This window comes from Spermophilus citellus (genome assembly GCF_964194105.1).
Source record: "Spermophilus citellus genome assembly, chromosome: 11".
In the NCBI taxonomy this organism is placed as follows: domain Eukaryota; kingdom Metazoa; phylum Chordata; class Mammalia; order Rodentia; family Sciuridae; genus Spermophilus; species Spermophilus citellus.
Genome location: NC_138192.1, coordinates 87,329,710 through 87,357,639, shown reverse-complemented (window position 1 = coordinate 87,357,639; position 27,930 = coordinate 87,329,710). Strand labels below are relative to the sequence as shown.

General features: G+C 33.8%; 1 protein-coding gene across 1 annotated transcript in view; it reads right to left on the bottom strand.

Annotated features, from left to right (window-relative positions):
* ZNF804A (zinc finger protein 804A) overlaps positions 1–27,930 on the bottom strand; it is a gene marked incomplete at both ends in the record, with an annotated part of 309,256 nt that overhangs the window by 63,808 nt on the left and 217,518 nt on the right. The window contains one exon of the mRNA XM_081262389.1: positions 5,148–5,291. Coding sequence (XP_081118515.1) covers positions 5,148–5,291 — 144 coding nt within the window. The remainder of the gene's footprint in view (positions 1–5,147; positions 5,292–27,930) is intronic.

The following is a 27,930-nucleotide window of genomic DNA, read 5'->3' as shown; positions in this document are numbered from 1 at the left end:
AGAGGACAGACACTGTGTGGCTTTACTTTAAGGGCAGATGAACAGGTGAAATGGTTTAGAGGAAAATCTTTTCTTTTACCTCATGCTGATTCTCTGATCTTTTTTTTTTTTTTAATCTCAGTGACTAGAATTCAGAATGATATAACTTTACTAGAAACTATTTTACTCATCTTTTCATAGGAGAGAATCAATTGTAAGGTGTGCAATTGAGTATATATGGATAATTTACAATGATGCATAGAACTTATTATTACACTTGACAATTTTGAATTCTAGAAATTGAGATACAGACAGGCCAAAGAAAACCACCTCAACAAAATCCTCTGTGTATAGGCACAAAAATAGAACTCTGAAGAACTTAAATAAAAAGCTCTGTCCATAAAGCAGTTACTGATAGAGCTACTGTGAGCTACATAGGTGTCTGGACTCTTCATTTGAATTTGTTCCACATGCAAAGATATGTTTATGTAATTTCCTCATGGATACATATAAATATAGTAACAATATGTTCTTTTAGATTTAAAATAACATTTCCTTTAACATTCCAGAGACTGGATGAATATATAACTAGAAAGAAAAATGAGACTTGCTAGACCATTGCCTTTAAACTTCCACATTCATTAAATGTCCAAAAATATTGCTACTTTTCAATAAACATACATATTCTAACCATATTATTAATTACCCAAAGGGAGGACACATAAAAATTAAACCAGGTCAGTGGGTATAAAGTGATACTGTTCTAGGTAAGGGGAGATATGGTTACATTAAAATACTGAGTTTATTATTACATAAAACTATTTCCTATGTTTTAAAATAATAAATCAACTATTTTGTGTACATAGAGAAAATAATGATTGCATTTAAACTGTCATTTTTTTTTTGCAGAGTATTGAATTTTACATGTGTTAATAATATTATTTGCTTTTCTATGCCAATGCCTGAGCTGTTGGAACTGTTAGCTAAACATCAAAGTAAACCTCACCACTCCTCCCACAGCAGCAGGCAGCAGAGAGTAGAATAAGACTCCACCTATGGAGGAGAAGGGCATGAAAGATAGGGCAGAAATTTGCCTTTCAATTCAGTGCTTGGTCCTAGCACAGTAAGACCTTGAAACAAAAAGAAATCAAAGGGCCTTGCATAATGTCAAGACAGACTCAGGTTTTGACCTGCATCATTGCCAGCCCTGAGTGGTCATGGGAGCCCTCAAATCTCAGAGACTGTGTACATCCTTGTGACTGTGAGATTTAAGAATCACCCAGCATAGTGTCAGCCATGGTAGCCAAAGGACTGTCGTGAAGTATCATCCAAAAACCTTAGACAGCACAGCTATCCCAAGCCAATACTTATATTGACAAAACCTTTAGACTTGCTCTGGAACCAGACAGACTTCTTCACCATAATAGGATGTACTTGGAGTTTAGCCTGCATCACCAATATCTATAGCATGGGCAAAGATGTATTCCTAAGACTATGCACATTCTTGAGACTGAAATCCAGGTGTAATCCAGCTTAGCATGATCTTTGGTGGTCTTTACCAATCTCAGACACCATACTGTAGAGCAAGACTCGATTTGCTAGGTGTAGGACAGTATAGTAAGCCTAGGACTTGCTTTGGAATTCAGTGCTTAGTTGGCAAAATCTAACACTGGTCAGCTTTTAATGGCTCCTATCCTCAGATCAGTGTCTGTGGACGAAGTCTTTGGAACAGGTGTGGTGCCAGGTTCCCCTAACTGATGGCAGTGTTCCTGGGTCTTGAGTCCATCTTAACTGTAGGCAATCCCATAGACTGTGGATTGTTCCAGCAGATATTGCACTGGACTTGGTAGAGTATAGTAGGCTCAGTGCAAAATACAGCATTGTGTAATCAGTGGCCACAGACATGGCATAGGGGCATGGAGTACATCCCTCCATATTGAGTCTGCCAAATGCTGGCAGAAAACAAATCCTGTACTGCTTAACCATAGGCCAGTAATTACCTTAAGAGGCTTATAGAAATAGATTGCTCTTTTTAGGTAATTCCCAAGTTCATGTTAAACAAGACACTGATGGTGGATTTGGGACAAATTGATCTTGGAGTTTTGTCTAGTGCTGAGACAGTGACCACTCATCAATGGTGAACTCCTAACAAACCTGTATATAAGTCATCATCCCATGCTGAAGTGAATACAGGCTCAAAGAAAAGAAGCAGAGCAGCCTGCTTAGAATTTTTGAAAGGCAGGATCAAACAAAGCCAGATTAGGATGACTGGAATAAAAATTTAATCATTTAGTGCCCAGTTGACTTCACACACCAAGACATATCAAGAGATTTGAGGAAATCATGACCTCAGCCAAAGTTCAAAATAAAGATCAGAAAGAGATCAGATATTAAACAGTACGCTGAAACTCAGAGAATTTAAGTCAGCTGTTTTAAGGAAATACAATGAGCCTGTAGGAAACACAGAGAAACAGTTCACATTCCAAAAAAGAAACTTTAAAAAAGAGATGGAAGCAACTTAAAAACAGAAATCCTTGAGATGAAAAATATGTGAAGCAAAATTTAAAAATGCAATAGATTGCATAGAAGAAAGAATTAGTGAGCTCAAAGACCAGCTATTTGTGAATGCAGCCTTGAAGGAGAAAAAATGTAATATATAGGATTGAAGGAAGCTTACAAGAACTTTGCATTATAGGGATTTAAGAAGGAATTGAGAATGTCAAAGGGATAGAAAGCTTATTCAAAGGAATCATTACAGAAACTTTCACAAAGCTAGAAAAAGAGACAAATAAACATATATAGAAATCAAAATTGCTATTTCTACACTCACTCCATCAACTTTCACAGAGTGACTTTACATTTATTTCTCTTGTACATTTCTTTTGTTGTTGTTGTTGTTGCTGTTCCATATGCAAACAGGTTGTTTAGTGAACTTAATCCTAAAAATCCTAATTTTCAAGAGTTACATCAAACCTTATCAGACAGTAGGTAAACTTTTCTATGTTTATTTATTTTTAATGTATCCCAACCTTAGGTTTTCAATAAAGAATACTCTAAATTGTCCACCTCTAGCCACTTCCTGCTTCTTCTTCATTTAAAGTATCCAAGGAGTTTGGAATCAGGTGTTAAAAATATGGTTAGCTGTCATGGGGTGACACATTTTTTCCTTAAAGGGAGAGAATTCCCTAGCCAAACACCCTCCAAGATGTACCCCTATCCTAAAGAGAAGGGACATAATGAATATATAGATTTTACATATTTTAAGCTACTATAATATCATCTCATGACAAATTGATCAATTGTAACAATGCTATCTACCAGAACATTTTGGAAGTGTCTCTCTCTATCTGGCCTGATGCCCAGAGTATTTTCAAATGTGAACCTCTGGCCCTTCAAAATAACAAGATGGATCCCCCTAAATTCCCTTAGCTTATTTGTATAGAATATATAGTAGGCCAAGTTTAAAAGAATAAGGAAATATAAAGATACTCAGGATAACGTAAGTGAGTTTGACCTTTATGAAACCTTATAACTAAAATGTTATAATCTATTGAAAACCGTATTAATAGCTTTTAAAACACCCTTAAACAAACATATACATTTCTAAATACTTACTTTACATAATGAAACATATGTGTAACAACATATCTTGTGCTCTTACTTTACATAATGAAACATATGTGTAACAACATATCTTATGTTCTCAGATTCCTAGGAAAAAAACAAGAGAACTACTTTCTCAGATTTGCCACCCTAGCAACACATTGCAGAATTATTTTGTGTGTGTATAAAATTAATGCCAACAAATTTAGAAAAAAATCAATACTACTTCCTGATGGATGTTAATGTTCAAATCAAGCAATGGTAAATTTATATGTGTGCCTTTTTAGTAAGAAAGGAATATTTTTTATATTTCTATTTATTTAGACATTACCAGAGTGCTAGTGGATCTACTACATACCAGGAGAAAAAGCCAAGGGCTTATCATTAAGCTAAATGTTCATTAATTAATCACTACATAATTAAAGGCTAGTTTCTCCCTTCAACAGCCTCCCCAAAGCACAGTTTAGTTAGTATGAAAAATTGATAGCAAAATAAAATACCCACAATTCATTTATAAGCATTGAAAAATGTGATCATTTCCCCCTACTTTTCCTTATGTTAAATAAATCTGATTTTATGGGATGGTCAAAGCTATGCCTTTCATTTATATCCAAATGAGTTCTTCAGTCAGTCTTTGTAGGTGATGCTTAAATTAGAAAATGCTTTAAAGTAAAGCAAAAAAGGCTATCATATCACTAGCACAAAAATAAACAACAACAACAACTACAAAAAAAATCAAAGTTGAATTGGTAAACGTAAAGCACACTAGAAAAATGAAATCTATATTAACTTCATGTCTAACATAATCACTATTTTAAATGCATCTTTATACAGTGTTACAAAATCAATCTTAGATTTACAATTGACAGTAAAATGCAAGAACATTAAAACAAACTACATTATACACATTATATACTTATTTAATCCATAACCCTGGACCATTTGTAGCACACAGATTTCTCTTTCTTTGTTTCCATGGTAGTTGAAACCTAAACTGCTTTCTATAATGAGCTACAATCAGGAGCTGTACAAATTTGTCAGTGATGAATGGCATGTGAAATGATGGCTGTCCCAAAAGATTATATTGCCCAGTGACTTTGTAGATGTCTTTGCCTGTGTAAGTACATGAGGATGTTTGTCTGATGATGAAATTGTGGAAGGACTCATTTTTTAGAACGTGTCCCTCATCACTAAGCAATGTAAGCATGTATGTATAAAAATGTATTTACATTTGATGAATATAACATTGATTTAAATATTTAACACTTAATATATTTGAGGACATTTAGAGGATCATTACTTGTATAATATTGTTTTCAAGACACCAACACTCATGAAAAGGCAATTAAATGAAATTTTTTTACATTGGTCATTGGTTTCAAACTTTGTTTATGATGCTTTTTAAAAAAATATATTTTGCTAAGTATCATCAAAACCTCATCCCAGAATAACATCTTTAAAAACTAGAGATCAGAGAAAAATTATAAAATATATATTCATATTTTACAGTCTACTATTCAAGTTCAGAAGTGTCAGCTTTTTATGAAAAAAAAATTTTTTCTTACCTGTTTGTGAGCATGGTCATATGAATTAATGTGGTTGTCAAATTCCTGATGCTTATAGTACTGCTTATCACAGAGTTCACAGTAAAAATTAGCCTTCAGATCTTCCAGAGCTTTTGCTATGGTATTCTCCTTCTCAGCATAGTCCTAAAAAATAAAATTTCAGGGAAGTTAACTCTCTCCCCTGAAGTTTACTGTATTTTGACAGTTGTCAACTTTAGTATACTCATGAGAAATAGAAACAGAATATAACAATGAGAAAAATAAAGCAATTGAAATTAAAAGAAATTATGAGCTTGAAACTTGCATATTCAAAGACAAATACAAAATATTTATTGTAAAAAAAACAGCAGCAACATGGACAATAAAAGAAAATCCTAGGAAGAAATATAAACTGTTGATTTAAAAGTTTGTATTCCATGTTAGGATAAAAAATGAAACTCATACAGCTGTTTTGATTTAAGTGTAGACTTCTGGCAACAGCTTAGTTAATATAAAACTTTCCTATGCTGAACATATAAAATGTATCCTTTTCAAAGTAGTGTATACTGGTGTGTATATATTTAATTTTAGAATGTTTCCTTTAATATCTATATAATAACTTATTCATCTAAACTAGATTTCACTTGACTAACATTTTCACCTTTGCCCATATAAATTTTGATTGAAATTTAAAATGTCTCCTAGTCTTTGTGGAAAAAAGCAGTTTTCTGCAAGTCATGTAAGTTATTTACCTAAACTAAATTGAAATAACCTGTATAGAACATGCATTCATGATGGTTATAGTAAATAAAGACAACTATACAACCATACCCCTGAAAAGAGGAAAAATATGATCAGGGCTGGGGATGTGGCTCAAGGGGTAGCGTGCTCGCCTGGCATGCGTGCGGCCCGGGTTCGATCCTCAGCACCACATACCAACAAAGATGTTGTGTCCGCCGAGAACTAAAAAATAAATATTAAAAATTCTCTCTCTCTCTCTCTCTCTCCTCTCTCTCTCTTTAAAAAAAAAATATGATCAGTCATCATTAGCTTTTGTTTAAGAGCCATAAAATAGCAAAGTGTTTGTGGCTTTCAGATTTTCCTAAATTCGAATTTACGTGCTATTTCATGCCTGCTTAACTGTTAATGTTGCCAGGCACAAATAAATTTTACATGTTGAAACTCTGGCTGATTTTTTTCACTAAATTGCCGATGTGAGGAAGATGTAAACTGCAGTCTGCACCACAGAAATATATTATGTTTCTCACTTGCAAATTCTCTTATATACACCTCCTTTAAAATTCAAAATAACTATATAGTAAGTCCTCATATGCTTCCACAAGACACTTTCAGGCACTGGGACTTGGATATGAAATGATGTTACTCTGATTGTGGCAATGATAACTGTCTTCTGTAATATACAGGCTGGAAGGGACTCATAGTTTGAATGTTTAACTTACATGTTTCCATAAAGTCTGAAAGTGGTTTGCTAGTAATTTAATGAATGACTGATATTTTCATATTGTGTTATAATATATATTTGTGCAGACAACACATATAATAATAAATTTACCACAATTTAGGGTTCATGCTTTAGAGTAATCAACCATTTTTCATAAGGTATAAATACCTAGCCTATTTCTCATTTAAGACAGTTTCCCATTGTTAAGTTTTATGAGAAAGAGATGATAAATGTAAATTGTTTATGTCTGATCCCATCGATTTCAAAAATTAATTTACCATTTCTCAGCAGATTTTTAAACTATTATTAATTATTCAATTTCATTACTCTGAAAATAGTTTAAATGATGAAAATGAGTCCTGTAGATCTAAACTGCTTACTGAATGTTCATTCAATTTTCAAAATAACACTTTGTGGGAGAGTCAATCAGAATGAAACAAAAATTAAATAATACAATTTCATGGCTGAAGTGTGTGAAACAGAGATAGCATTCCAACCAGTATTGGAATTATACTAGAATGACAAAAAATTTCAGTTCAAAGCTGAACTAGGGCTCAGAACGATTTTGAAAGAACAGAAATTTCTTGATAAACTAGTTGACCCTCCTCATTAATTGTAATTTCTGTAAAGTCATTAAAGCTTCCTTCCTCTGACTAAATATTTGATTACTTCTTATGGCATTAGGGTTTTTTTTTTTTCTTTGTAATATTGGCAGTCCTTCAAAGAAGTAGTAATTGTTTCTTAATTGTTCTACCTAGAAAAGTAGGAAAAATTTAAGTGGAAAAGAAACTGATTCAGGGCTGGGGTTGTAGCTCAGTGGTAGAGCGCTCTCCTAGCATCTGCAAGGTCCTGGGTTCGATCCTCAACACCACACAAAAATAAACAAATTAAAGGTACTGTGTCCAACTACAACTAAAAAATAATAATTAAAAAAAACTAAAAAAGGGGGAGGTCTGGGGTTGTGGTTCAGTGGTAGAGCACTCCCCTAGCATACACAAGGCTCTGGGTTTGATCCTTAGCACCACATAAATGTATAATAAAGACATTGTGTCCACCTAAATTTTAAGAATAAATATTTTAAAAACCTCATTCTTACGTAAATTGCATTCTTCAAAAATATTAGTAATGGCATAGAAAATGTTCTTTCAAATGAAATTCTGATTCCTAAGTATAATTCATATTGAAGAACACTTACAGTGACTTTGTTATTGTATGTGTACCATGAGGGAAAGGAGTCATGGGTATGACAATTAACTGTGCATTTGTATGGACAAAACGAGTCCTAGCTGGGCTGAGATACCCCATAGCCACTTTCCTTCTTTATTATGGATATTGAAACAGCCATTGAATGACTATAAATACATTAACGTATTAATGCAACCATTCCACAATTTGTCAAAACCATTCCACTGCAAGGAAAGAAGGATGATTTCAGAAAGATGGTGGAATAGGACACTCCAGTGTTCATCCTCCAGAGAAACATTAATTTAAGCAAATAGCTACCATTAAAAATACCTTCACAAGTACTGCTAGGAGCCACAACCAAATAATATGAAATAATATGATGCAAGGCACTTCTGGTTGTAAGGTGACGCCAGCTAGCCATTGAGATGATATGATTATGTTAAGATTTACATTCATATGGAAATTGGACTCCTGCTGTTCACTTTGGCCTGCTACGGGACTCATGTTAAGGGACTCCTGGAGAGTTCCCATTGGTTGGGGAAGGATAGTAGGAGGGAATTCCGGGGGAGGGGGGGGCGGTTCCGGTAGACTCAAGTGCTGTGGGTGAACCAGCTTGCTTGCTGGAAGTGTATGTGGTATTGGCGGCATTTTCAAAAATAAAGTTTTGTTCCTGCTTGAGTGGCTCGTGATTCTGTGCCCAGCTAGACTGCGGCAAAGTACTAAATAAATGAGGCAAAAGATTTCAGAATATGGGTATAGCACAGAAATAGAAAGTGCTGCTTTAAAAGTGTAGAAAAGACAGTTTTACATTACTCATGTCACTTTTCCACCAGTTCCAAGCACAAAGTATGGAGAGAAATATTCTTAGAAGTGGAGAGGGAGTGTGCATATCAAACTTTGCCTCAGATGTCATCACCAGCTTCATCTTGTCCAAGTAAAATCTAGTACAGGGAAGACCCCCATTACCCTAAACTCCAGGTCAGTACCTACAGACTGAGCTTCCAGGCTCAACCTGGTGCAAGGATGGGTCTCAAAACCTTAGGCTATGGGACTCTCTGATGAACTGTGTCATCAAAGCTACCCCAATGCTGGGCCAAATATGGATGCCCCAGGCTCCAGTCCATACCCAGCACTGGACAGTACCTAGCAGCTCTATACTTTTGGCTCAACTCAGCACCAACCAGATTCCTATACAATCATACTTCAGGACATACATAGTCCTAATTATCAGATTAGTCTCTACAGATTCAATCTCTAGGTCTGCCCTTAGAGATACAGGAATTAGGTCTACACAGGCCCATGGGGAAATAGTCTTAGGTCTTCCCTATCACCAGCTTGGTATTTCTTGCTTAAAACACCAAATAGGCACTTGGGAATCACAGGCTTACACATTACAAAACTGAACCTTAAACACTTTCAGGCCAGCCTCAGAAGCTGGATTCTCCAGATCTAGATCTGTCCCAGTAAATTTTATTTCTGAAAGACTCTCATGAACCTAGGCTTCAGAACCATGCCATATACCCTGGTCATGTGTTGTTCTCCGAGGCCTCAGGACCCATGCCAGTCCATGGGGCTTTATCCTCTAAACCAGCACCTGTGAACTCATCCTACAAACCAGCATCAGTGGACACAGGCTATAGACTGGTCTCCATAGCCTCAAACCCTGAAGAACTAGGAGACCAGAGCTGCTCCAGAAAACACAAGTAATACCAGACCCACAATAGACCCCAGTACCAGATTAACGTATATAAACAGAAAATTATATATACATATAAAACCACAAAATTATGTATAAATATATATATTCATGTTTATAAATATATAAAGAGAAAAATTCTCAGTTTAAAATACACAGAATGAAAGTAAAAAATATATTATACACCATCAGTAGCAGAATTGAGCAATTAGGAGAAATGTGTGAACTCAAAGACTGGGTATTTGAAAATATTATAGTTAGAAAAAAACACATTGAAAACAATGGAAAAGAATGAAGAATGCTGTTGGGATTTAGAGATTGGCATCAAAGAGGGAATATTAGCCAAAGAATTTTGTGAAGTACTGGAAAAAGAGCAGTAGGAAATATTTTTAAATAAATAATAACAAAAATATTCCAATTCTGAAGAAATAAATAAATATCCAGGTAAATGAAGGTCAAGAGTCTCCAATCAGATTCAATCTCAACAACGTACAGCCACAGAAATTATAATCTGTCAAAATAAGACTGATAAAGGATCCTAACAGCAGAGGAAAAAGAAGCGAAAACTATATAAGATAGTTTGAATAAGGTAAGCAATGAATTTTTTTCAGGCCTAGAGAGTGGAGTAAATTTCTTAGGATGTTGAAGAAAAAAAAACAAATAAACAATAACAAGAAATCAATAATGTTGTGCCCAGTACTGCTGTCATTTGTAATAGAAGAACTAAATATTTTTTCTAGAAAAACAAAGCTCTGAGAGAGTATCTTATAGGAATGCTAATGAGAGTTCTCTAAACTGAAGAAAGGGATACTAATTAGTAATGAAAAACATGTGAATATATAATATTGATAAAATTAAGTACTGTAAAAGTAAGTACGAACTCAGAATACTCTAATACCATCATGTTCGGACGTAAATCACTTATAACTTTTGTAGGAAGGTAAAAGGCACAGTAAAATATAATAACTATAATATACATAAAATATGTAATTACAAATATAATTATAATAATAGGTCAAGAAATATACAAAATAGATATAAATTATGACATCAAAAATATCACAGGTGATGGCATGAAAGTGTAAAGGTTTCTTATGGAACCAAAGTGGTCATTATCTAAAGATATCATATTATTAGTGTAATCTGTAGTTTTTAAACCTCAAAAATCACCACAAAGCAAAACTTTTGTAGTAAATATAAAGCATATAAAGTTAGAAATCAAAGAAAATTATTATAGAAAATTATTAAATCAAAAAAGATGGGAGGACAGGAAAAAAGGAACAAATCTGGTTCCTGAACACAGAGTTGTCATTGGTTTTTATCCTGATCTTATAGATTAAGCCACCCACTTAAAATAACATTTCTGAAACTTTCCTAACCATATTTCCACTTTCATATCTGGAATTGATAATTTTTCTTAAAATGTTCTTATTCCAGATGTTTTCATTAAACACTTATTTGACTCTTGCACAGATCTGCTAAAATGTTATTTGCTCTATGATTATTTTCCTTATCATTCTTCTAAAAAAGAAATGCTTTTTATTCTTTGTCTTTTTCTTTTATCTTTTCTTACAGTAAAAAAGAAGAGAATATTTATTCAGGAAGAAAACAGTGACAGAAGACCTATGAGTGTTCAAGTCTCAAAACTATATTAAAGGAGACAGTACTGAAGAAGGGATGAGGAAAAGTGATTATTGTACTGTGGTATTATAAGAAATATATATTTAGTCTTTGGCCCTAGCTCCTTGCAGAGCTTCTAAAATCCTTGGTATCTCCAGAGTGATAAGAGTGTCTTGTAGTAAGCAACACATATGACTGGTGGCTGGGAGTCCCTAGAAAACTTCAAGATGGGGGCTGATCTCTGGAAAGACCAAGACATGATTAGAGGGTCAAAACTTTCAACCCTACTCCCCAAGCCCTAAGGAGCTGTGAGGGGGCTAAAGATTGAATCAATCACCCATGGCCGATGACTTGATCAAGCATGTCTATATAAGTAAACCTCCATAAAAATCCCTACAGAGATCAGAGAGCTTCTGGTCTAATAAGCACCTCAGAGTACTGCATCACCCATAGAAATCATGGAAGCTCTACAACCCTACTCAATATTTCCTCTATGCATTTCTCACATCAGGCTGCTCATGAGTTATATTCTTACAATAGACTGGTAATGATAAGCAATCATTTTCCAGAGTCCTGTGAACCATCCTAGCAAATTATTAAACCTGAAGACAAGGTCTAGGTAACCCATGAATTTCAACTGTACAGGTGACATGGATTTGGACTAGCATCTGAAGTGGGGACAGTCTTGCAGAATGAGCCTTTAACCTGTAAGGTCTGATGCTAACTTTGGATACAGTTGGTATCAGAACCGAATTGAACTGTAGGACACACAGGTGATGCCCTAAGAGTTATATTAATTAGTGTGAGGAAGAATTTCTTTGTATTTGATGTCTGAAGTTTTGGAAGTAGAAATAAATCCTACCAGTATGGATGTTAGTCTATATCTGGTTTAAATCCTTGCCCTATTTGGCAGAAAGTAACCATTTCTGGGTACTAAAAGCCTAATTATTATATCAATATACATGTCATTTTGCTTTGAAATGCCAGGTTCTGTTGCCACAAAGACTATGTAATGAATCACAAAACACTCTGAGGGAGTTCAGGAGGGAAATCTAAGGCTTGAGGCAGAAAATCACAATTTTATTAAAAATCACAGATTCACTGAAAGGATTATGCCAGAGATATAAAAATTATAAAAATTTTTTGTCCTTTTTAAAATTTATTCTAATGAGTTATACATGGCAGTAGAAAACATTAATACACTTTGATATATCATACATAAATGGATGTAAAGATTCTGACTGTGGGAATATTCAGAACAGTGTTTCTCTGGTGAGCAGACTCCTGTAGAAAAACAGACAGCCTGTTTCCCACTGCTGAAACACTCTGCAGTTTTTTCCCAGGAACTCTTATAATAACCAATGTATGCTTAGCTGGATCACATATCCAATCATAAGCAAAACATCTTACATTGTTACCTAATGAAACCTATTGATATAAATAAAGCCAGCAGCTCAGATGAGCAGCCATTTTGCCATTTAACCATTTTTCCTCTGCACCTTGCCTCTGTCTCCTTTTGATTTCTTTACACATGGAGTATAATTTCTCATTTTTCTGGTTGTAAATTTTGTAGAATCACATCAGTCATGTAGTCATATATGTACATAAGTAATGTTTGTTTCATTCTACTATTCTTCCTACACTCCTCTCCCTCCCTTCACTCCTCTCTACCTAATCTAAAGTAAGTCTATTCTTGCCTAGCCTCCCTCTTTATTGTGAATTGGCATTCACATATCAGAGAGAACATTTGGCTTTTCGTTTCTTGAGATTGGCTTATTTCCCTTAGCATGATATTCTCCAGCTCCATCCATTTACCATTTAATGCCATAATTTCAATGTTCTTTAAAGCTGAGTAATATATTACGTGTGTGTGTGTGTGTGTGTGTGTGTGTGTGTGTGTGTGTGATTTTCTTCTTCCATTCATCTGTTGAAGGGTACCTAGGTTGGTTCCATAGTTTTGCTCTTGTGAGTTGAGATGCTATAAACATTGATGTGGCTGCGTCACTGGAATATACTGATTTTAAGTCCTTTGGGTGTAAACTGAGGAGTGAGATAGCTAGGTCAAAGGGTGGTTCCATTTAAATTTCAAACTTTTTTTTTTAAAGATTCCACATAAAGTCAAACTCCTCTGACCATGATCAAAGTGAAAGCAGAGACTGAATTCTGGAAGGGCTGTACATTGAATATAATATGCCTATGGACAACTCTGATGAGCTCAATTAAGTACACCCCAACATCAAGCAAGAAGTATACCTCAAAGTTCACATTTCTAAGAAATGGAGCAAGAAGTCCCCCCCTCCCGCCTCTTTGGAGGTATCTGTTTAATTTTTTTTTTCCTTTGATCACTTGAGTCCTAACATGTAACCAGTACTTGTTGAACTCTCTGATCAATTTAAATCAGTAATTACTGCAGCTCAGGAATGGATGGGAAAAACAAATTAGACTTTTTATTGGTTCTTTTAGTTATAGATAATAGTAGAATTTATTTTGATATAATTATACAAGAAGGCAATATATCTTATTATAGTTAAGACCCAACTCTTAATGGGGTGGGATTCACTGTAATGTTTTCATATATGTACATAGGAAAATTATGTCATATTTATTTGAATTAGACTTTTACTCTTATGCTTAGACAAATTATTTTAAGAAGAGGCTCAAATTTGAAACTGTCCTGCAGTATCAAGGTTGAAAGGGTGTTTCATCTTTCAAGGAAAATAAGAAAAATCATATTACATTTTCAAATCTGAATGCCAGCTGATGTGTCTTACAGTTCTAGTTCACACATATAAAATACCATAAATAACATTCCCCAAATTAGAATTGCATAGAAACAGACCTTATAGAGTCACACTATGAAATATGAGTGATAGTTATCAAGGGTACTTGTTTCACTATAGGAGTCTCTTAAATGACATCTGGTGTGGTCACACACACCTCTAGTCTTACCTCCTTGAAAGTTAGGAATCCTGACAACACTTTCAAAGTCAGCCTGGGCAACTTAGGCAGCCCCTGTCTCAAATAAATTTTAAAAAACTCTGAGGATCTAGCTCAGTGGTAGAGCTCTTTCTGAGCAAGAGCCCTTTCAAATCTTAGTACTGGAAAAACAAAACAAAACCTCTTAATTTCTAGGCAGCATCTATTTTCTCTGAAAGGTAGAAGATAGGCATGTAAGGATGTAATGTGTATCTGTTGCTTTCTTAGCTGCAGCAGTGGTCTAGGGTAAGATAGAGTTGTTTCTCTGAGTAAATTGTCTCATGTTGATACTATATTAACTTCTTTCAAAAATAGAGACTGAGATAATGAGCTTAAGTGTTTATTTTAACCATGTGAGTTTAAGTGGTTTATTTGGAATCTCAGGAAATATTGGTAAAAGAATGCAAAGCGAGCTTGAGTAGGAAGCAGATAAAGACCTGTGATTCCAACTCTGTGCAGAGCTTAAGAATCATCATTCCTATGTTAACACAAAGAAATTTGAAAACCATTTTTTTTTAATTTGAACGATCATAGAACAGAGACCATAAGGTATAACTCTACTTCAGACACTGGAGAAAAAAAGAACAATCAAAGAAATATAGAAAATACGATCTAATTATTTGGATCAGAATTGACTAGAGCCAAGAAATAGTAGGGTCTCTTGAATGTTAACTGATAAATTGCTGTAGGCAGACTGTGTTCCATTGGAGGAGACAAACCCTTTGAAGCCATATCTTAGGGGAATGCCCAATATTTTTGTGGCATTTATTTATTTTTTATTTATATTAACAAATCCCACCATGTTCTCCTAATGGTGATCAAAGAAAAGAGATTTTTGTGTCCTTGGCAGATGGATGTAAGATTAAGTGTTGTCAAATAAACCAGTAATAGGCTCTTCTCTCATAGAGACTTCCTTCTAAAGGATAGAGACTTTCCCCTTTTCTTTTCAAAGACCATGTACCAGCCAGAAGAGAGGATTTATATCCATTCCAGACAATGTAGGCTTTCTATCTTTCCTATGTTATGTTGGGATGGCGGGGGGGGGGGGGGTAACACTGTCAACAGAGATCAGAGATTCAAGGACATAGATTGTGATTCTGCAGCTAAAAATTGAAGTAGGAGTCTGGGAAAACAATACAAAGTTTTACTACATTGAAAAAAACAACTGTTACAGTCCTGACACTGAGACAAGACTAGTATTTAATCTTAATCAAAAGGTTATAGAATTTCCCCCTGTCCTATACAACTTACAATCAAGCAACAGAGATCTGGTATGTTTTATTAATGCATTATAGAATGTAAGAAATAAATGTGGGAAGACAAAAAATTAAAAGGTGCTCAAAATCAAGAAAACAAAAGGGATTTAAAGCCTCCTGCAGTTGTAACTACAGAAGATATTAAACACAATCCAAGAAGTAGCCAGAGGAGCACAAATGCTTACACTGAAGTCCCTCTTACCTCAGTTTCTATTACCTAACATATGTCAAGACCTAATAAAAAACCATGATAAATGTTTAAAAAAAATAAAGAGTCTAAAGAGAAAAATCAAGTGTCAAGCTTTATAATCCAAAGATATTGGGATTCAGAGAGTGAATTTAATGTGCTAAGGTCTTTAAAGGAAAAAGAATAGAGGAACTATGTAATCAGAGAGATAGAAACTCAAGAAAGAATAAAAGGAAAATGTTAGAAATTGAAGCAATTGCACTGAAATAAAAATGGACTCTTCAGTAAATATATTATGACTGTGGAGTGATCAGTGAACTAAAATGTGTCAACAGATTCTTATCAAACTGAAATGTAATAAGGAAGTAGAGAAGGAAGCAAGCAAGCAATAAAATGAGCAGAAGAAATCATCCAGTAACTATGGGATAATATCAAAATCTGCAACTTTGATAGCATGCATTTAGAATATCAAAACCAGAAGAGAGAGAAAAATGGAGTAGAACTAATATGAAATAATTATGGGTGAGAACTTATGAAAATTAGTAATAGACACTAAACCACAAATCCAGGAATCTCAGGGGAAACCTTAAAAGATAAATAACAATACAACACCAGGAATGGAAAACACACAGCATATCATATTCAAATTGCAAAGAGAGAAAATCACAAATTTATATTTAGAAAAATGAAAATAAAAAAGAAGTAAAACCTTACCCAAGGAGAAACAAGGATAAGAATTACAAATATACTTCTCATTAGAAATCATGACAGAAAGAGGACAGTGGAATGAAATATTCAAAGGATTGAAAGGAAAAGCAACAACCTATAATTCTATATCCAGTAGAAGTATTCTTCAAAATTGAAGCAGAAATAGACTTTTCCCACAGCAACAAAATTCCTGAAATACATTTCCAATAAATCTGCCCTTCAAGAAATGGAGAAAGAGAAAAAAAAAAAACTTTATTGAGGAAATTAGATTCACAAAGTTTTTGAAATGAAATAAGTGAAACTAAAGTGACACATTTTATTTTAAAAACTTTTAATTCATCCAAGAGAATAATTTTTTGTAAACAACAATTTTAACAATTAAGTAGGTGGTTATAGCATATGAATAAGTGAAATGAATCACAGCATGTAATAAGTGACTGGAGGAAAAATCAATAATACTTTCTTACAGGGAAGTGCATTATATGTATTTATAGTATTATGAGAAGTTAGATTTAAATTAATGAAATGTACAATGTAAATTCAACACTAGCCATTAAGTTGTATTAAGAAGTGTAACTGATAAACTAAGAGATAAAATTTAATCATTAATTGCTCAAAGAATACAGAAAAAAATCAGAAAAAGTTGGGGATGGGGAGAGAAACAAACAGCAACCATAATAAATAGAAAGCATTACAAACAGCAGATATTACTCCAACATTTCAATAATTGCCTTTAAAAATGAATGTTCTAATTATACTGATTAAAAGACAAAGGTGGTTAGAGTAGATGAAAAAGCCAAGGTAACTACCTGTTATCCACAAGAAACCACCTTAAATGTTAAGAAAACAGATAGGTTGAAGGTAAAAAGGATGGAAGCCAATAAGATGGTGTTATCAAGGAAATTACTACAAAAGGCAAATGGAGCTTCCCCTCAGGGAGCTCTGAAACCTAGCAGAGGACATAAACCTTGTGCTTTTCAATCTACAGAGTAAGGCAGCTATATTCTACATCCAACAAACTCCTTAAACATTATTTGATCAATGTCCATAGGGCATTAGCATCTCAGCACTTGGAATTTTTTGTGTTCGAGGAGGATGAAGTGATCCTTGGTGCCTGGAATAAGGCAAATAATTCCAGTTGAGGGGATCACAAGATTCTTTTCAAATAATGACTTATTCATTGAAAATTGAGAAAATATCAGAAGATGAAAGAAAGGTATAGTGGATTTTATATTCCAGAAAAATGAACAGTATGTGTAGAACCATGAAATATTAGAGTTTTGAAAAGTTACAAGGCATTTGATGTGGGTAGTAGACTTGGTGCATATTCTAGAGCATGGTGAAGGACTGCTATTGACAATGATAGCAGAGGCCAAGTCAGACCTTGGAGGTGTTCATATCTATGCTATGAAGTATGATAAGTATAATCAAAGCTGATAAGAAAACTGTAAAGAATTTTGAGTAAGAAAAGAACAGATTGGCATTTTAGGCCAAAAAAAAAAATATATGACTGTAGAGTAGGAAATGAAACAAGAGTTAAGACTGGAAGCAAAGAGACTAGTAAGGACAATATTTTCCAGGTGCCAAAAAATAAAATACTTAATGGAAAGAGGATCAATCAGGACAAAGATGATGGAAAGGTACTGGGGATATGAGAGACAACATGACATGAGAGTATGACTGATAAAATGAAGGTTTCAGAGGAGAACAGCTCCAGTTGAGTGATGGGGACAATTTCTTTCACAATGAAGAGTGATTGGGAGGTGAGATAGTAGATGTGCTATTTAAAGTATCTACCTTTAAAAGGGAGTGAAAAATATGAGATTGTAGCAACTCATTTCTGGGGGGACTACCCTACTGAATTCATAAAATCAATCTAGAAGTTTTATTCTTTATCAAGATTTAAACTTTCCAGTGTTTAGATATGAGCTATTTAATCTTTTCTAACCCTTACTCATCTCGTTTCATTCAATTATAATGTTTATAAGCTATTTATTGCTTTTTGAAATTATTAAATTATTAGATATTTTAGCATAGCTAAAATAGTTTTAAAAGTCTGGAACTGTTACTTAATTACCATATTTTTAAAAAAATGTTTAGGGCTGGGGTTGTAGTTAAGTGGTAGAGAACTTGCTTAGGACATATGAGGTCTTGAGTTTAATCCTCAGCACAACAATAACAACAAAATGCTTAAAAGACATAACAAATATTTCTTAAAATTCTAAGTACCCTGAAACTTGTTATACCTATTCAATAAAGATATTTTCTCTCTCAAGAAGGATCTAGCTAGTCTTACTTTGATCCTTGGTCTGGACTCATCCATGACTCATTTCAGCAAGGATTACTTGCAGGTCAACATTGTATGATGGAAACTTTTGGATTGGATGAGAAATTTGTATATTTTCCAATATTGCCTTTTGGGAAGGGAAAATCTACAAAGTTTTATATATTTTTCAAATTATATGTTACTCTAAAAGATAGTTATGTGAAAATGGAGCAGAAAGCAGCTGAACAAAACATCAAATGCAGATATACAGCAATTGTCTATCATGAAAATAAAAAGATGGATTCCAAATTAATTTGAGACTAGTTCTCCTGCTTCCTAGAATCATAAATTTCCTTTTCTCCCCATTTCCTGTCTATGAAGTGAAACTGTCTTGCTGAGAATAAATTAAGATAAAATAATAGTCCTCAAAACTTTTAGCTTTATGGATTTTTAGAAAATATATTATCAAAAAACAAACATGACACTGTCGGTGTCATATCACAGAGGTTTCCCAGATGCCTTATAAAGATCATCAAGCAACCACAGCTCCCATTATAAGAGGAACAATATATGGAAACCTGCTGTCCCTCCCATTAACGCCTGCAGGCTCTGTCCCTGTGGTTAATTCTGCTTTGTCTTGAACTCCAAATGGGAGTGACAGTCTGTGCATCTGATACATTGTTAGCTCAGCAGGGAAAGCCCATTTGAAAATAACCATATATTTCAGATATCCAAAAGAAAAGGGATATTTTGAAAAGGGAAACATTTGAACTCAAAAAACTTGCAACTAAGATATGAGTAGAGAAGACACAGTGAGGAGGAGAAGGACATTAACATTCATTGGTTGCTATAAATGACAAATACACTTGAACTATCTCAGCTCTGACAATGTGAACCCTTGGGTGAATATTTTTAGCTCTGTATAACACATGATGAAAACAAGACAAGAAGGAGGAGGATAATTCTCTCAAAATCGTATATCATGTAATGTTGGATTCTGACCTGAGTTGACAATTGCTGACCCCCTCACTAACCCTCTTCCTATGCCTGACATTGTTTCTCCATTGAGAAGAATCAATAGTGGCCAAAAAGATTAGCAGAAATAGGGGAAAAATATTTACATATATACAACATATATATAAACATATATATACACACATACATAACATAAATATCATAGATTTTAAAGCAAACTAAAATTTTAAGAAAAATTTACTTTGCTAAATGCAAATTTAGTTAAAATTTGAATGTTTGAAATATAAAACACTTAATCCTGCCTTAAATTAAATGAGTTGCAACTGGTCAGAGAGTAAATATTAGAAAAACGACATTTTAATAACACTTATATAAGATTAAGTTATCTATATAGTACAATAAAACTACTAAACCTGATAAATATATAAGGCATACAGTTTCTCTTAGATTTAACAAGTTGTTAAAATAAACGTGGCTATACAACCAATGTGATCCTGCAATCTGTACATGTGGAAAAATAAGAATTCATACCCCATTTGAATCAAATGTATGATATGTCTAGATCATTGAAATGTTTTGAGCAACTAATAAAAATAATTCATTCATGAATATAAGGATCATAAATTATAGTGACATCAATTAGATAATAGAAACATGATAGGGGTAGAAGACATTCATAAAATTTAGCAGTAATTAATCACTAATCAAAATGTAGTAAAGAAATGACATTTTAAACTATGGAATTAGGATTCTGTTTAATAAGGATACTTACTGAGAAGATACACTGAAAACCTCTGTGGTGAAAGCAGATATTTTCCCACTATTCCTTTCCCTAGTGTTGCTGGAATGAACGAGGCTGAGGAAAAGGCAGGAATGAATTCCTTTTCCTCGAGAAGAAGAGAGACATTACATTTATATGGCTTGAGTAAAGAAAACAGGAATAAATTTAAAAAAAAAACTTGGAAGAAAGGGCAGGAATTCTATTGAGATGATTATGACAGGATTCCTAGGAATACCATGTACAGAAAGAGACTCATGGAGTTACAGATAACTGAAAAACCTTCATGAAATGGAAATTCTCATATTGAATTTTCAATTGTTCACTTGCGGCACTGTAATGAAACTTCTCTTAATTTATGCCAGGTTACAGTAAAATTCAGCTAGAGACATATGGTCAAAAATTATTGTATTTCCAGCAAAAAACAAGAGTAGACAACTATGGTGTAAATTTGAATAGACGTAAAGTCAGAAACAAGAACTATTGCATAGAAAGCAAATAATTCAGAAGACTAGAAGCTGAAAAAGAGATTGCTGAAAATAACAAATTTCTTCTTTTTCTGAGATGTGTTTGCATGTGTGTGTGCGTGTTATAAGGGGGATTTCTTTGCAGGGTTTCCTGTTGTTATGAAAATAACAGGTCAATAAAGATTTTTGTTGGATTTTGCTGAAAGTAAGAATTATTCCAAGATATTGGGGGACTTGCCAAATAACCAGCATTTGATACATGAACTGTAGATAATGTTTCTGTTTTAGAATATCACTTTCAATTCAGCTTTCAATATGCTATTTTCAGAATTATTGGTCATGAAAAATTTGAGTTTCAGCTAATTTATCAGAGAAGCACAGAAAAGTACTTGAAACTCGAGTCTCATTGACTTAATAATCATAGAATCTATTTTTAACTCAAAGGTTAGGCAAATAAGTTTCAATAGATTCATAAAGTCCATGCAATTACGACAAAATTGTCATCAGGGTGGATTAGCAACTGTGAAAGTGACTGAGCTATGGATTCAGGGGACTCCTAAATCCCAGCTTAAAAGGTTGGGTATGGTTCCTCAAATCGATATTTTTTTTTTATTTAAAATTTCAATCAGACCATTTTCTGAAAACGAACGAACAAACAAAAAAACCCTTATAAGTAATAATTATTTAAAGTTGGAAAAAAAAATCTCAATTTTTACAACTGTCACTGCATGAAATTTTCAACCAATTGGATGCTTTTCCTGGAGAATATTACTTATTTATATTAACTGCCCTAGGTTAGAACAAGTATTATTCAATAATATAATGGATTCATTGCACAGAGCATTACATGCATGCACATTTTTAACTATATATATTCGATTCTGGTCACTATTTTTTTGTCCTTTAGTCTGCCAAAATTATTCTATGCTATAATCTTTTTTGAAAGATAGGTTAAACTATTTTTAGATTCTGTTCTGTGAATCAGTAGAAGTCAGCAGTGAGGTAGGCTATTAATAAGGAAATATAATTTTTTAGTTATGGATTTATATTTTACTTTAGGAAATACATTTTAAATTAAAAATAGTTTTTCAAATTTTGAAAATGTATACTGTGTAATATAGCAAATTTCATTTTAAATTTGTATTCAGAATCTTAAATTGCATATGAATCACTAAAAACTTCATTTTAAAAAATGCCATTATATCCTTGTACAATACAATATTGTGCAGCTATAAAAATGATAAAGTACTTTTATTTATTTGGATGTATAGATGTAGTATGACTTCATATACTTAAATTATTTGCATGTATCTATGTATGCATGCAATTAGTTTCTAGTGCTATATTTGTGCCTTAGAGTTGTAACAATTTAGATTAGTCTTATTTTTTTCTGTCTTTTAGAATACTTCTTATTCAGTGAATACATGTAGCAACAATATGAGAAAGCTAGATTGAATAGTGTAGTAAAGATGGTATGGACTTCAGTGATCAAAGCTCTGACCACTGGAAAAGGTATCATGTGACCATCATATATCCTTTAAATTGACTCACATTGCTAGGCAAATGAGTCAACTTCCTTCTCCTAAAATAGGAAAAAAAAAACAACTATAAAAACAATGTTATCGATAAAATCAATTTATATGAAATATTTTATATCTGTATTTTAAGAACAAATCATGTATTTGCCTAGTCAACAACTTCTAATAGTGCTTTATTATTATTATTTTTATTAGTTGCTCAAGACAATACAATGATCTTGACATATCATACATTTGATTGAAATAGGGTATGAATTATCATTTTTCCATGTATACAAGGCTTTATTATTTTAATATGAAAATGTTCCACAGCTTTTGTTACTTTTATGATACAGGTGTCTGTATTGTTCTCATTCATTCTGGGTAAACATTTTAAATAAGACATATGCAGAAAAAATCAAAATACTATAGGTTGCATTTAATAAGAATGATAATATGACTTTCTGAAAGAAAATTAATTAGCCATAGAAGTTTCCTAGATACCTCTGTAGAAAACAAGTAATATTATTAATAATGAATATTTATATAGCACTTACTAATTGCCTGACTCACTTCTAAGAGCTTCACATCACATAATTCTCTTTTTGAATGGCTTTATGACATTGGTCTTATTTTTATAACAAATGAAGCACAGAGAGTTTAAATAATTTGCCCAAGATCAAACAGCTCTTTGGTGGCAGAATCTGGATTTGAACATCAGCAGTCTGATTCCAAGGCTGTGACTGAAACTGACAATAATGAATGGATTACAATGATAAACATCAACACAAACCATGATTGCCTGTATCACTGTACTCTATAATTCAATATGGGATCACAAGAACAATAATAAAAAAATGTATCCTACCTGCTAATTTAATAGCCCATGATCCTTGCAAATACCCCCATGAAATATCAGATATGTACTCATGTGTGATCTCTCATTTTGAGGGCTACCAATCCCTGCCTTCAGAAATGTTTGCTGCCAGGGCGTCTTTGTCCACTGAGATCTGTGACCAGTTTTCTCCTCCTGTGTCTCCTGGGGCAGTTCCCAAGGTCCTTGGTGATCATACAAAGGCAAACAACTCTTGTCATGACCAAAGTGAACATGAAGGCCTCCACTAGTTGTGGAATAGAGCAGAGCCAGGGATTCTGGCAACTCCTAAGTGCAGGAATGCTTTTACATTTTCTGAAATATTCTCAGCCTTTATATGCAGGATTTTCCCATGAAAAAATCACATTCAAATGAAATAGGCATTTGTAAGTAAAAATTACATAAAAATCACAAAAAAATCATTTTGGCCTTTCAAACGTACAGATTACAGTATTGTTAATCTTTCCATAAAAACTCATTATAAATTCTCTTTCCTTCTCACTCTCCCACTTCATCTCTCTGTCTTTAGGAACAAATCGCTACTAGCATTATACCTTTTATTGCATCAGTATGTGCCACAACTGATTTTTATTTTCACTTTTTAAAAATCAAGATATTAAAAACCAGATAAGGAGACATAAAATCAATGTCTGAAAAACACACATGAAAATTTCATTCAACAAGAAACTTGAGGTAAATAATATATCTAAAAGCAAAGCTGTTCTAATATTTAATGTAACCGTAAAAAATTAAAATAAATCAAATTGAGGGCAGAGAATATGACATAGTTTGGGAATAAACTTATCCAGAAAAGAGATGTCTACCTTGTTCTGAGCTTAACCTACTGTTTACCAAGTAATCTATTAAGATTCTAGGTTCACAAAGAGGCAATAAAGAGTGTTCCTTGCATACAGGAACATAGGGGTAAGTGAGATAATTGTATAAATAAAGGTTGTCTACCCAGTGGCATGAGCCCCATGGTAAAGATTTCACAGGATTCAGTGAGGCCTGTGGGTTGAAGAGGGGTTCTGGAGAAAGTGACATCAAAACTGAACTATGAAGAATCAGTAGAATTACCCAAGAAAAATGATGTTGAATAGGTTTTCTGCAAGTAAACAAGCCATGTACCTAGTTAAGGAGGCTTGAAAAGTCTTGATGAGGTCAGCAAACAAAACCAGTTTGATTTTATTAGTGCCTAAAGTACTAGGGCAGGTATGAAGGAGAAGGGTAGAGAGATGGATAAAGATACAGTCACAATGTATACAGCACACTGAGGGCTTTATAGTTATTTAGGTTATTGATTTAAATATAATAAAGAAGAGAGGTTAACAAGAAGAGACTGTTTTAGAGGTTTTTAAAGTCATTCACACAACAGACAATGGAGGCACACACTTATAAAACCAGCAACTCTGGAGGTTGAGGCAGGAGGATGGTAAGTTCTTGGTCAGTCTGTGTAAATTAGTGAGATCCTCAGCCACTTAGCAAGACTCTGTTTCAAAATAAAAAGTAAAAAGGGCTGGGGATGTAGTTCAGTGATAGAATAGAGCACCCCTGTGTTCAATTCCTAGTAGAAAAAAAAAAAAAAAAGAAGAAAAGAAATATGGCCATACTGCGAAACCTATAGAAAAAAATTCTTCTTTTTCATTGCAAAGATCAGTATTTATGTTGATTTTTAAGAGCACAATTCTATGATATATTAAGTTTAAATAATTTACAAAGGATGAGTTTATCAAAACTTACTTTGAGAGTTCTATTCAAAGTTTCATTGAACTAATGTTACAATTACCCATTTTAAACATATGGTCCCACTGCAGCTTAACTCTTTTGTTTTTCTCTCTAAGGTACAGAGTCTGCATCCCAGTGAGCTGATCCCAGTTGAATGGGTGCACAAGCAGGGGCCTCAGGTTTGTGAACATGGACATGGTTCATTCCTAGGTGCCTGCCTCTGTTTAGGAAGCTTCTTATTTTTAGTAACATTCAGTGGAGATCAGACTCTGCCATGCTGTCACTCATTGTTCCTCCTTGGCCTCTAGTATTATTTGGTTGTGAAATGTCCCCCCAAGGCCCAGATGTTAAATTCTTACTCCTCAGCTTGGTATCATTGAGAAGTGTTAGAAACTTTGAAGAGGTTGGGCCTTGTGTCAGAGTTTAGGTAACTGGGGACATACTCTCCAGGGGATTGTGGCACTCAAGCCACTTGTTCTGTTTCTTTCACATTCTGGTCATGAGGTGAGTGATTTGCCCTGCCGCACACTCCTGCCATGATATGCTATCTTAACACAGGCCCAAAAGCAAAGGGGTGAGCCCAACCTTGAATGAAAACCTCCAAAACTGTGAGCTAGAATAAAACTTTGTCTTCATAAGTTGTTTATCTCAAATGGTTGTTATAGTGGCAGAAAACTAACAAAATCCCTTTCCCTCAAACATGTTTGTGGAACAGCATAATTTTAAAGAGCAACTAAAATATGCCAAGCACCATGCTAGGCATTTCTAATTTAATCCTTACAACAGCACTTTAACTATTTCTACCTTTAATTAATAGATCATAAAAGAAGACCCAGGCAGATAGAGTAATTCTTCCAAGTTTCAGAGATAATGAGTGACAGACTTAGTATTTCAATCTGCCGAATAATCCTATTTCAATTTTATTTTCCAATTTAAAACTTTCTCAGTTTCCCACTGACTATAGGATGACAATCATACGTATTATCACTTAATCATCTAATTAAGTGCATCAGGCCCTCCCAATTTTAGTTTTCAAGCACTTCACAGACCTTCTGGAATCACCAACCCCCTTGTACCCAGAATTGTGATCTTTCAACTCCATGCTTCAATGATGCCATTTCCCTCACTAAATGCTCTTCACCCGTGTTAGTGTCTGCTAATCCCCTAGGGTTCCACTTAATGTTTTCATTGTTTCATCTTTCTTTGACATTTCTGTGACTTTTAAAGTTTAATTAATTAATTCTCTCTTATCTGAATTTTGTAGCTATCTTACTTGGTCTTCTTCTAACTTTGTTAGTTTGTTCAGGAAGAAGCAATTTAATTTTCATGTTATATTTCCAACACTACGTCTATGACTGATTCACAGCAGATAGATGGTTGATTTGGGGTATTTAATTGGGATCTAAGTTAATAATCAGGGCTTCAAAACTGATATATGCAGGTTGATATTAGAATACAAAGGTGGCATATTTTGCATGGACTCTGAATATTGCCTAGTAGCTGTTGAAATAACTAATGATGAACACATATAAATTAATTCAGAATGCATACTTTATAAGTATGTCTTTTTTTTTCTTTTTTTTTTTTGGAGGGTAGGGTGGGGTGGGGTAGATATTGGAATTTGAACCCAGGGCCTTATGCATACTAGGCAAATGTTCTACATCTGAGCTACTTCTTCAGCATAGTACTTTCTTTTAAAACACTACTTCTTCTTTTTTTGTGGACCAGAAAAATTCAATGCATGAGTCAGATGCTCAGTAAGTATCTGCTGAACAAATAAGACAAACTTGGTAGTAGTATTGCAAGATTTGCACTTCCACATTCACTCTCTTCTTTTACTGCTATTAATTAGAATTATGCAGATGTTGGAAGAAAAATGAAGTTTGCAGCTCAATTGAGAATCAGTAGGCTGTCCTAAGACTGCACAGGCAAGGGTGGAGGGCAAGACAAACAACAGAGGTTGTAGAATATGAAGCCTGTATCAAAGGAGCCAGTTGGTGATATTGGAGAGACTCAAAAATTGTATACCCTTGAGTGCTGGGGTGAGGTAATCATCTAATTAAGTGCATCACGCCCTAATCTGGCTAACAAAATTGTATTATCAGACTATCATATTAGCTGTGTATGCTATAATTGTTTTGACTTACAGACTTAAGGAATAGGATAAAAACATGAGTCCAGTGACTCCTTTATCTATATATCAAAGATATTGTAAGAACCCTTTCTTCAAGAAATAGCAATCTATCAGATTAAAAATTGGGGAATTTTTAATTTACAAATTAATTTAATTTAAATTTTTTTTACCTGAAAATATGTAGCTATGCATACAGGAACCATATAAATGCTTTGATATTTTAAATTAACATAATAAATATATGATAAGGTAAACTCTTGGAATTCCAAAGAAATTTCAGTTTGAAATACAGTGTAATTTTTCAAAATTTCACATTGCAACATCAGCAAAGCAACTTGCAAACTATAGTAAGATACCATTTGTAATTTTAATTCAAACAACAGACTATCTCTGAATCAACCTTATAGTGCTTGCTGCAGGAAAATTATATCTTGTTATTATGCACAAAGGAAGACTTGAACAAATGGAAAAAGTAGATTATCAGTGCTCATTATTAGCAGCATAATAAAGCTGTCATTTTTATATAATTTGATTTATACATTCAGTAGAATCTCAAAATCCTAAAGGGCCTTTTTGATGAACTTAAAATTAACATTTATATAACAATAACAAGTTAACATTTATATGGGAGATGTGAAGCAAGTCCTTTAACAGTGGTATGAAAAGCTCTGCAGATCCTCTTTTTGGTCAAACAATCGTATGGGTAAAGTGGTTTTTAAAATAAACAATCATTTAAAGTCTCTGGAAATTGTGAAAAGTGTATACAAGAATGGAGAAACATTTATCCTAGAAAGCCTGTTAAAATTGGTAAGGCCAGCAAGAGCAAGAGTGTGTGACATCTTAGCCATGAACTCCATCACAGCTCAGTGTGACACAATCTATTTCAGGGAGTATGGATGACAAGATGGCTCTTTTCTTTGCCCCTAGTGTCCAGTGTAGGGTGCAAATTTTTCCCCAGGAACAGGCAGACCACTAGCA